The sequence below is a fragment of the Trichosurus vulpecula genome, chromosome 6 (assembly GCF_011100635.1).
Source record: "Trichosurus vulpecula isolate mTriVul1 chromosome 6, mTriVul1.pri, whole genome shotgun sequence".
In the NCBI taxonomy this organism is placed as follows: Eukaryota; Metazoa; Chordata; class Mammalia; order Diprotodontia; family Phalangeridae; genus Trichosurus; species Trichosurus vulpecula.
Window position 1 is genome coordinate 30,447,287 of NC_050578.1, and position 12,453 is coordinate 30,459,739.

Genomic DNA, 12,453 nt, shown 5'->3' on the forward strand with positions numbered 1-12,453 from the left:
GGGGAGGGTTTGAAACCACTTATTCCTAATTCCAAGCCCAGTGCTCTGTCCACTATACCATGCTGCTGTATTTCCCAAATCCTCTCATCTGTAAAATGGAGAAAGCAATACTTGTATTACTGTAACAGCAGCCACACTGGCATACCCAGGATGGCTGCTAGTGCAGGTTCTTAGATCTGCTTTACAAAGGGATCAATGACCTTTAATTACATAAAAAAAATACAGAGAAGAGAAATAAAGACCAACAGACAGGGTTCTACTGCCTGAATCAAAGCTTTATATCTACCACTAAATTGAGAGAGCCTTTACCTCTGAGGAGTGGGGGAGCTCTGAACATACGGCCACTCAGAGTCTCGACCAGGGAATCACGACATCTCTCTCATAAGCCAGCCCCCAAAACAAAAGCCCACCTCTCAGAATACACACTCTTTAGGCTCAGTGCCTAATTAGAAATTAATGAAAGGTTTGTAAGCCTTCCTACAAGCAAGCAAGCTTCCCTTAATGGGCTCCACATGAGACCTATTGATGGGTGGGGAAGATCTGATTCCCCATTGACCTTACCCACTTCACAGGATTGTTTTTTTCCTTTTAAGTAGTATTTTATTTTTTTTCCAATTACACATAAAGACAACTTTTCACATTACTTTTTTATATAAAATTTTTGAGTTCCAAATTTTTCCCTCCCTTCCTCTCCTTCCTAGGATGGTAAGCAATTTGATACAGGTTATATATGTGCAATCATGTAAAAGACATTTCCATGTTAGTCATGTTTTCACAGGGCTATTATGAGGAGGGTGCCTAGAGGCAGTTGGTGGCACATTGGGCCTAGAGTCAGTAAGACATGAATTCAAATGTGACCTCAGATACTTACTAGCTCTGTGACCCTGGGCAAGTCACTTAATCTCTGTTTATCTTAGTTTCCTCAACAGCAAAATAGAGCTAATAGCACCTACTTTGTAGGGTTGTTGTGAGGGTCAAATGAGAGAATATTTGTTAAAAGCTCTTAGCATAGGGCCTGGCACATAGTAGGCACTATAGAAATGCTTACTCCCTTCCCTCTTCCACTAATAATAATTAATTTAATTATTAATTATTTAATATTACATATTAAAGTTTGCCAATCACTTTACACACGTTATTTCATTCGACCCTCACAACAACCCCCTGAGGTAGGTCCTATCTTCATTTTATATCTTCATTTTACTGTTGAGGAAACTGAGACTGAGAGACATCAAGGTAGCACAGTAAATAGAGCGCTGGGCCTGGGTCAGGAAGAGGAGTTCAGATCTAGCCTCCACCACTCACTGGCTGTGTGACCCTGAGCACATGCTCTGTTTGCCTCAAGCTTCCTTAACTCTAACGAGGATAATAATAGGGCCTGCCTCCCAGGGTTGTTGGCAGGATCAAATGAGATAATATTTGTAAAACCCTTAGCACATAGTAGGTACTTAATAGATGATTTTTTCTTTCCTTCTTTCAGTGACTTGCCTAGGGTTATAAGAGCTAGTAAGTGTCTGAGGTGGGCTTCGATCTCCTGTCTTCCTTACTCCAAGTCTAGGACTCTTTTCCCCATGCTATCTTGCTGTATCAAAGGTCTGAAGTGGGATTTGAACTCAGATCCTCTGACTCCTGAGCCAGTACACTTTCCAATGTACCACACTGCCTCCTTGCTTTGGGAATATGGAAGAGGGATATCTTGCTATTGGTCAGGAATGGCATGATGCTTTGGATCATGATGACCCTGCCTACATTGCCATCAAGTAGATTGAGGCCACTGAAAATGTTTCCTAAACACTACACTCTCTTTCCTATGGCAGATTGTTTCTAAGTTGAAGGAAGAAATCATTCTCATAGAAAAAGAACGAAATGACCTTCAGCTACACATAGCAAGGACGGATTGGTGGTGCGAGAATCTCGGCATGTGGAAAGCCTTCATCAACAGTGGGGAGGTAGGTGAGGTGACTTGCACTCTCGCCCAGGTTTAAATTTTTTATTTAGAGGAAGAGATTTGTTGTTTTTAAACCATCCTTGTTATTTTGGAGGATTGTTTGCATTTGAGAAACATATAAACACTCAAGTTCACTCTATTCTTCCATATTTTATCTATTTTGTTCATTCCTTTTTCTCGTATAAACCCTGAGTTGGTCATTGGAGCACCTACAGGGCCCTGATCTGCCTTTCACCCCACAGCAGAGGGCAGGGTGTTGGAATCTATCGCCAGTGTTGCCAGGAATCTACCCATTAATATCCTTGAAAACATCAATTTGTTTTCCTCTCCTTATTAAAGACTGAAATATGGTGGACTGAGTCACTTGTAGCCACAAGAGGAAAAAGAGAATAGGCCGTAGAATGGGATAGAAAGAGGCCTCTTGGTTGCATGTAATACGTTAGCATTTCAGGTTGAAGGCACAAAAAACCACAAAATGTCCTCTGGTTGTTCCATCCTTCCTTATGGGGAGACTAGACAAAATCTTTAGATTTCTTGTCTCTAATCCTGGGCCTGAAATCTGATTTGTGTGTGTGTGTGTGTGTGTGTGAGAGAGAGAGAGAGAGAGAGAGAGAGAGAGAGAGAGACAGAGACAGGGAGGAGGGAGAGAGGGAGTGTGTGTGTGTGTGTGTGTGTGTGTGTTTGTGTGCGCATGTTTTAAATCTATTACTTTTCTCTGGTGAAATAGGGAAAACAGACTGGGGAATGCATGGTATCTTTTTTTTTTCTCCATTAACACTCTGTTCAGTTTAGAGGGAAAGACATTTCTAGGTCCCTGTGCAATTACCGCTGACAGATTCTCCTTCCCATCTGTTCAGCTATTCATCAGCACACAGAGAGACAAGATTTTGTTTCAGGGAAAGTCAACTGTGGTTGTGCGCCACCATTTTTACTTATCACAGGGCTGGTCATTCTGGTGGCTGCCAGTATCTTGTGATTTGAAGTGGGCCTTAAGTTCCTGCCTGCCCTAGATAATGGTGTCCAGTGGTCCACCACCCTCCCTTTACCTGACCTGAAAACCCCACCATTAGAGCTATACATCTGGGTTGGATGACTGGTCTCCAGAAGTCTATCCTAGAAATGCATATATGTATTAACTGGGCATTGGAATCCTCTCCCTGGCTCTACTGTCTTATGTTGGAAAGTTTAAATAATAAAGGAGACTATCTGATTATCTCTTTAATCCTTTGGAAAACCAGGGGAAACCCAGAGCTTACCATAGATTCAAACATCCCAAGTTGAAAGGGACCTAAGAGGCCATGTATTCCATCTCCTTTATGTTACCAAGGAGGAAAGGCCCAGAGAGATTGATCAACTTTCCCAAAGTCATGTAAGTAATAAGTGCCAGAGGTGGGATTTGAAGCAGCTAGCGATCCTTCTGCAGCACCACGAGATGGGACACAGTGGAGTTTCAGGACCAGGGGACCCAGAAAGCCTTTTGCATTTTGTGGTGGAAAGCTCTTGACCTTGCTAGGCCAAGAAGATCGGTCTTATAGGATGCTAAAACAGGGGTTCCCCATGAGTGTGTGCATGTGTGTGTGGGGGGGTGTGGAGAACAATAATAATTGGCTTGGATATGGACCTTACAGCAATCTTCTATAGTGGGTAGGGCACATTTTCCTCCTGTTTTACAGATGAAGAAATAATCCTAGAAACACTCCCTGGTGTTCGTGTAGTGTTTTAGGGTTTACAAAGCCCTTTACATACGTTATCTTATTAGATCTTCACAACAATCTAGTAAGGTTTAATACTAAGAGGAATTATTCTCTGCATCTTACAGATGAAGAAACGGAGACTCAGAGAGGTTAAGGGGGTATACCCAAGTTCACACAGCTGTTAAATCCTAGCAGCAGCTGAATCTAGGGTTCTTTGTACTATCCCCCAAACATTTTCTCCTAGCTCACTCCCTTGTCATCTTGCTAAAATAAATTTCATATGCATGAGGCAGTGAATACAGAGCTGGCCTTTGAACCAGGAAGGTCTGAGTTCTAGTCTCACCTCTGACAAACATGGGCTACGGGACTCCTGGCTATGGGAACCTTCAGCAGAGAGGCTTGTTTCTGAGATAGAGATTCTTCACCTTTTGTGACACGGAGCCCTTTGAGTCTGATTAAGCCTACAGAAACGCCTCTCAGAATACTGTTCTTATAGTCATTAAATTAAATATATAGGATTACAAAGGAAACCAATTATATTGAAAAATAATTATAAAAATGTTTTTAAAAGAGAATTTCATGGAACCCAGGTTAAGACCCCCCAGTTCTGATAGTATAAGTTACAGAGGTGCTGGCCTACAGTAGGGGAGGACATTTCCTCATCTGGGAGATCCCTCTTATATCATTGAAATCTCAGGGCCAGTCCTGTCCCTCTCCCAATGTTGACACCAGGCAGTTATTCATAAAATGCACTTTTTTCCTTTTTTTTTTTTTTGAACTGGTCAGTTCTTGTAACTTGTCAGGGAGCATGGTTAGAAGTTACCTCATTGACCACATGAAGGGACTAAGAATAAAAGTTATTTGCCTATGAATCCATGGCCAAGTCACTTGACAATTCATCAGAGATGGGATTCTATCAAACATTTTGACCCATTACCATTTTGAACAGTATTTAGAATATTGCTTTAGGCCTCCTTATTCTTATGTATAATATGTATCATATTGTCATGCATGTAACACAGGGCATGTTGGTCCATGATACAGATGGAACATTTGTGGAAATAAGCTGTTGACTCTGGGCTGGGAAGCATGCCAACTAATGAAAAAATGATTTCATGAGGCTGGAAGTCATGTGTTTTTGACTCGTGAAGTCAAATGGGTGAAGCCCTTGGCAAACCAGTTTGACACACATGCAAATAAAGCCAATGGTTTTACTATTTCTTTTTTTTTTTTAAGATAACTATCCAAAGGGATGTGATTTACATTTTTGTTTCCTTCAAGGTTTTAGAAGAAAATGGGGAGCAAATGCCCTGCTACTTTGTCATGGTCAGCTTGCAAGAAGTCGGAGGGGTTGAACCAAAGAACTGGACGGTCCCCAGGAGGCTCAGTGAGTTTCAGAATTTGCACCGGAAGCTTAGCGAGGTATGGATTCCTGTATTAACAGTGTTGCTAGCAGCCATTGTGAGGGTGAAAGACCAAAAACAACAGCACACAGGAGGGCTGCTAGCAGAGGTTCTTTGATCTGCTTTTCTAAGGAAAGCAACTTTAAGGGGTTTACAATCTCACTTTAATCAAACATACACATATCATTCACTTAGTTCAAGGGGAAAAGCCAGCACCCTGAACTTCAGAGGAAATACAAACAGAAATTACAAACAGAGACAATATAAACAGAGCAACATTTCTGTCTAACCAAATCACAATCTACATAGTTACCAGAGAAGCACCAACATCTGGGTTTTCCAAAGCTGGGGGTACTCCTGAACAATGGCTACCCAGAGTCTTGTCTGGTCAGATCACACGACAATCTTCCAGTGAGTGAGCCCCAAAACAAAATGCTAACCTCTGAGTTTAAAGGGCTTCACAATCATGTGACTCAAACCTGTGTGAACTAGGCTTTCTCTCGAGGTAAGCAGGTCATCAAAGACTCCCTACTTAATCTAAGAACAAAGGCCAGACTCATCAAAGGCGCTTGATTACCTCAGTGCTCCAAAAGAGAAAACAGTAAAAAAAAAAAAAAAGTGCCACCCTAATTACCAATATAATTCCTGTGGGACTTTGAGTTCTGGAATGGGGGCGGGGGGAAGACCTCCGATAGCATCCGATCCCATCCCCTTCACTCTATGGGTGGGGAAACTGAGACTGAGAGAAATTAACCTTTCTCCTTATATTAAATGCCCTGGAAATGTGGTATTTTCACTGCAACATTTAGGAAATTTGGTATTGAAAGGAAAGCTTCTGAGATGCATGTGATTTGGGGACTTTGAGACCACTCAGGCGATCTTCATTTTCAAAACTGAACTACGCAGGACCTCTTTTTTGCTTCAAGGTTTGCAAAGACAAAAGCCCTTTCATTTCCCTTAGGAGCGCATAATAACAATAATGATCGTAATACTGCTAATAACTGGCATTTATTACAGTTGGTGAAGCCCTTTACAATTAATATCTTACTTCATCTTCACCACTGCCCTGGGAGGTAGGTGCAAACTGAGGCGCACAGAGGTTAAGGGACGTCGCACAGCTAGGAAGTGTCAGAGGCCGGATCTGAACTCTGGGAGATGCGCTCTATTTATTGTGCTTCTTAAGCCGAGCTCTTATCACCCCCCTAAAACATTCTTCCTCCATATATCCAGTTGCAATCTCTCCTGCTTTAGGTGAAGCCCTAAACACACGTAGGGCAGCCAGATGGAGCCATAGTGCATAGAGGGCCAGGCCTGGAGTCCGGAAGACTCATCTTCCTGAGTTCAAATCTGGCCTCAGACACTTACTAGTTGTGTATCCTGGGCAATCACTTAACCTTGTTTGCCTCAGTTTCCTCGTCTGTAAAATGAGTTAGAGAAGGAAATGGCAGACAATTCCAGTATCTTGCCAAGATAACCTTAAATGGATTTAGACCTCTGCGGGCATAATTGTAATAATAAATAGTGCTTTACATTGGTAAAGCCTTCTCTTGACTACAGCCCCATGAGATTGGTGACTGTTGTTCGGTCGTGTCTGACTCTACCTGACATCATGGACTTTGTCCATTGTATTTTCTTGACAAAGATACTAGACTGGTTTGCCATTTCCTTCTCTACCATGCTCCTATTTTACAGATGAAAAACTGAGGCAAATAGGGGTTAAGTGACTTGCCCAGGGTCATACAGCTAGTAAGTGTCTGAGGCTGGATTTGAACTCAGGTCTTCCTGACTCCAGGCTGTTCTACTCATTGCACCACCCAGCTGTTCCAAACCTTCCTTGCGTCCCATCAAATGAAAACGATCTCTCCATTCAAACTCTCACAGAGAACTTTGGTTCTCTCCTTTTCGCTTTATAGTCGAACCTGACTCATGTCTCCTTCAGGTCAGGGATTGTCTTACTTTTCCTCTTTCTGTTCTCAGAACAGAGGTACCCACAGTGCCATGCACACAATGGATGCCTACTACACATGTTTGTTCAGTCAAGTTTAATTGAATTGAAAATAAATTACATCTGTTCATCGTCTTTTAGAGTCTGTTATTCTGCCATAGGAGGAAATGAAACTGGTCTGCCAGAAGTCCCTATTTATATAAATCCAAGCTGACTGCCGTGGAAATCCTGTTTTCTTTGGTGTGGCTGCAAATGGATTGATTTTTCTCATAATATCTCACCAGTTCTTGCTGTGACCCTGACCAGCCTGACCTGTGTAGTGTGTCCTCCCCTCCACTTTTTAAAGATGAGCATATTTCAATTCAAAAAAACGTTTAAATGCAACTGTGTCCCAGACACTGCGACATGCATTGGGGGGGGGGGGCGTGCAGAGACACAATTGAAGCAGTCTCTGCCCTCTGGAGCTTACATTCTACCTGGGGCAGGTGGGGGGTGGGGAACACAAAATGTACACAGATAAGCAACTATAAAATGTAGACAGACTAAGTTCTGAGTCATTTGGGGGTGGAGGGGACACATTGAAGGGAGATCAGGAATCTAAGAGATGAAGAGGAAATGGGAGTCCCCTCCCAGACCAGATGGTGGATGGAAGACTCCGAGGTGGATGAGAGCACGTTGTGTTTGTGGAACTTTAAGAAGCGCCCGTTTATGAGACACAGGGACTCTTAATCCTTCATCTTTTTCTGAAGAGCAATGGCTTATGGGACTGCAGTAAGTTCTTTCATTAATGTAGAGTACATGTCCTCATGATGATTCTCATGGGTTTGAGTCACAGTGATAAGAGGCAGCAGGAAATAATAGCCTTGGAACTGGGAACACTTGGATTCTGACCCATACTGGCTGTGTGACCCTGGATAAATCATTTGACTTCTCTGTAGTCTGGAAGACTTCTAGGAATATAATTTCCAGAGACAGTATGGATCTGCTTTGGTAGAGCGTTTCCTCATCTGGGAGTTCCCTATACTACTTCATGGATCTCTACGAATGTAGCACCAGGCCTGGATTCTGGAAGACCTGAGTTCAAAATCTGGCCTTGGACACTTATTAGCTGTGTGACCCTGGGCAAATCCCTTAACCCTGTTTGCCTCAGTTTCTCATCTGTAAAATGAGCTGGAGAAGGAAATGGCAAAACACTCCATTATTTTTGCCAAGAAAACTCCAAATGGGGTCATGGAGAGTGGGACACAACTGAAAACAGCTGAACAATGCACACACATGTATGTCTATGTGTGCATATATATGTATACATACATACATACATACCTATCTTCAAGTCCGTCTACCTGTCAAGTCCAAATAATACTCACCCCCCCCCGTACAGACGATACCTTCTCTTTCCCTTATCAGATGGTCTTGGTGGATTCCTGTGGCTAAAAAGATTCATAAAAAAGTGACCAAACTTCATATGCTATGCCTCTCTGAGTGCTGGTGCTCTCCAGCAGAGTAGAATCTATCAGAGTGTGCAATGACTTGGCATAACCTTTAGCAGTCCGGGGATCCCTCTGTGCCTCAGGGAGGCATGGAAGTAGTACTTCATAGAAGATTTTTTTTTGGCATAGCCAGTTTTGTAGGTGTCATACTCAGAGGTCTTCCCAACAAATGTCTGGTATTTAGCTGGAGTTTTTCTTCTGTTTTTGTGCTCTCAGTCCTTTCTCCTCTTTGTGTTTGTTGGGATTAGGCTTCTTCATGTAACATTGCACAGATAATGAGTTCGGTTTTTGACTTGGGGATCATCAATCTAGAACAGGCAGTGATCTCAGAGGCCACTTAGTCCAACCTCTTCATTTTACAAATGAGGAAAGCTTAAGGAGTTTAAGTGACTTGGCCAAGGTCATGTAGATAGTCAATTTTGGAGACAGGACTTGAACCCAGGTCCTCTGACTCAAAAGCTGGGATGCTCAATCGGTGTATTTGATACCTAAATCATCAAAGCAAACATCTCCTTTTTGTGGATTTCTCTTTAACCACCCTTGCTTTGCATTTTGACAAATTGAAAATAGTTTTTTAGAATAATACTAGCTGGCATTTTTATAGAGCTTTAAAGTTTTGCAAAAGTGCTTGGCCCATTACTGCATTTGTTCCTCGCAAATGATGCTAATATTCTTCGCATTTTGCACATGAGGAAACAGTTTCTAGAGAGTTGAAGTGACTTGCCCAGGGTTACATAGTAAGTCAAATCCTGAGGCAGGATTTGAACTCGGGTCTTCCTGACTCCAAGTCCAGTTCTCTATCCACTGCACCACCCAGCTGTTTTACTGTTTAAGTGCTAGAATGTTTTTTTGTTTGTTTGTTTTGTTTTTTACAAAATGAGCATTCAGACAAGCTTCTCCAATAGCTGGCCTGAGTGTCAGAGTCCTACTCTGTTGCCTCGTCATGGTGTTTTAGGTGAAGGCTGTTCCAGCAGAATACAAGCTCTGTCAGTTTCTACCAGTCTGGAAATGCTTTGAGTATGGACCCAATATATTTATCCAAAGTCCATCCTTACTTGGTCTGGGAGTCCTATCACCATAAAGTTTACTGCCAACCACTGACTATTTTAACCAGTACCAAGTCTGGATAGAGTGCAAAATGGTTACTACTTCAATGTTTGTGTCAATTAATGAAGTTGTGCCAAGCACCATTATTAGAAGAAGTGTTCAGCCCGATAAAACTAATGAAGCTGGAAGTATTGCAATGAGTGACCTGGTCATGTACTCTGGCTTCTAAACTTTGAAGATTCCAGCTTTCCTCATTTCCTTGGCTGCTTTACAAAAATGCCTTGATAGCTTTAGTCATAATTGGTATTGATTGTCCATGTCCATTGGCCTTGGAGTCGGGAAGCTGCCTGTTTGGTTTGCTTCCAGTCACTGCCTAAGTACTCAAATCATGAATAGACAGAAACGAAAGAATGGTTCTCAAGTATGAGAAAAGCGAATATAAATTGTAGGCATGGGATAATAGAGGAAGACAAAGACACTCAGATGGGAGTTGGGAATCTCTTGAAGCTGGGGCTGAGATTTGGAGAAATTCTGTAGAGGAGCAACAATTCAGCATCAGTCATAGTCCTAATATAACCGTTCTTACTCAGACCCTCCTCACCTGCCCCCTTCTTGGTCTCTAGTCTGACCTTTCCCCGGTTCCTTTTTCCTACCATTGTTCAAGTGCTTTGAATAAAGCAAAAGTCTTTTCCTGCTATTCCTCTACCAAAAAAAACAAAAACAAGAACAAAGCTTTTAGTGACTTCTTGTTGCCTATTGAATAAAGTTTGACCTCCTGAGCTTGGCATCCAGTCCTCTTCATGATACGACTCCAGCCTGTCTCTCCAGCCTTTATCACATACTACTTCCCCTAAGGTCCTGTGTTGTCCAGCCAAAAGAGAAAACTCTACATACTTTGCTCTTCCCTTGCCTCCACCTCTTAATAATATGAGTTAACATTTATATAGGGCTGTGCTGAGCACTCTACAAATATTATCTCACTTGATTCTTACGACTCTGAGATTTTACAGATGAGGAAACTGAGTTAGACAGAGGTCAAGTGCCTTGCCCAGGATCCCACAGCTAGTAAGTGTCTGGGGCTGGACTCAGGTCTTCCTTACTCTAGGCTCAATGCTCTTAGCACTACGGCGCCACCTAGCTACTTAAAGTCTGATCTTTCCTTCAAGGTTCAATCCAAGTATTAGCATATTCCTGAAGCTTTCTTTGACATCCCCCTTCCCCTTTCTCTTCATTCCCCATGCACTAGGTAAAAGTGAGACCTCCCTGCCTCAAATTTCTCCCAGCAACTTGCCCAGCCTCTCTCTTTTTTTTAATCAGTCTGCTTTCCCTTATGTCATAGTTACTTGTGCGGGGGGCGGGGGGGGGGTGTCCTTTCTACCCTAATAGATAATCAACTTTGTGAGGGAAGGGGCTGTTTGTTTGGTTTTTTACTCCTAGCACCTAATATAGTGCTTTATACAAATGAGCTGTTTTAATAATTTTTTAAAAAAACTTAATATTTTATTTTCCTCTCAATTAAATGTAAAAACAATTTTAACATTTTTTTTTCCAAATTTTGAGTTCCAAATTATCACACCCCCCCCACATTGAGAAGGCAAGCAATTTCATATAGGTAATACATATGTAGTCATGCAAAACACATTTCCACGTAAGTCATGCTGTGAAAGAAAACACAGACAAAAATATCTCCCCCCCACCCAATAAAGAAAAAAGTAAAGAAAGAAAAGACCAATCTGCAAATAATTATTTATTAAACTAAACTGATTTGAAAAGGATAAGAAAGAGAGACCAAGTAAGGGAATTGCTGTCTGCTTTAGAAATGCAAATATGGGCCAGGAAATGCTATGGATTTGGGAAAGATTGAGAAAAGGCCAAAAAAAAATGAATTAATTGAAGACTTAGAAGAAAAAAAAATAGATCATTTTTTCTATGCCTCCCTCTTTGTTTTATTCGACCACTTAACCTCCAGCCAGGTGAGCTTCTGGTCCTTCTGCTGTTCTCAGCTTTTGAAATCTCCCTTCCTACAAGTAACTGACAGGAAGCACCTTTTGGAATCCCTAGTGGCTTCCACCTTTGTTCTGGATCCTACTGTTTGTTTCATTTCTCTAAAATGCCAGCGTGATGCTGAACCCCAACTGCCCCTGAGTCCTCCATGCTTAAATGCCCCTTTTGTGCTGATTCAGTTGGTTCCAACACATCTAGAATTCTCCCTTCTCTGTCTGTAAGGGCCAGTACCAGTTTTCATTTTGCACCCAACTAAAGGATCCACACCCACCTTGTTTACATGATTCCTTGCTATTTCAAATCCAGCCCTGCTGTGCCAAGATGTGAAAGGATCAAAATAGGAAGAGAGAGCTGGAACCAGCTAAAAGGATTACTTTTCATGATTGATTGATAAATATATAGATAGATCGATCACATAGTCTATATGATAGGATATATGAGATGAGATGAAAAGTTATTATACATGTGGCATATATCACATATAATCATAATACATAGAATGATATAGTCACATAAATGATAGATTTCAATACAGAGAAGAAAGGCTATGTGTAATACATTATCTCTGTATCATATATCAATATAATCAAATATATAGAATATACAATCAAGGTAATTTTTACATATAAACATATGTATGTGTATATATGTATGTGTGGAGAGAGAGAGAGAGAGAGAGAAAGAGAGAGAGGGAAAATCAGTTGAATTGTAAGATAAACTCAGCCCTTGCATGAAAGAGGCGTTTTGATTGGGGGGGAGGGGCTTTTTGGAGGGGGTTGAGGAAGGGAGAGGCTAAAATGGATGCAGCTAAAACCCACAGCCCTTTTTCTGACCAAGAAACCTGCAGCCAAAGCCTTTTTGCATTTGGGGCCAGTGAAAGAACTGGGTTCTGAGTAGCTCTTTGTTTTCCATCCACTCTCTT

The 12,453-nt window shown here is 41.7% G+C and overlaps 1 protein-coding gene across 1 annotated transcript in view; it reads left to right on the forward strand.

Annotated features, from left to right (window-relative positions):
- Window positions 1-12,453, forward strand: part of SNX25 (sorting nexin 25) — a 252,808-nt gene that overhangs the window by 207,736 nt on the left and 32,619 nt on the right. Inside the window, exons 11-12 of the mRNA XM_036765361.1 lie at window positions 1,818-1,949; window positions 4,924-5,064. Coding sequence (XP_036621256.1) covers window positions 1,818-1,949; window positions 4,924-5,064 — 273 coding nt within the window. The remainder of the gene's footprint in view (window positions 1-1,817; window positions 1,950-4,923; window positions 5,065-12,453) is intronic.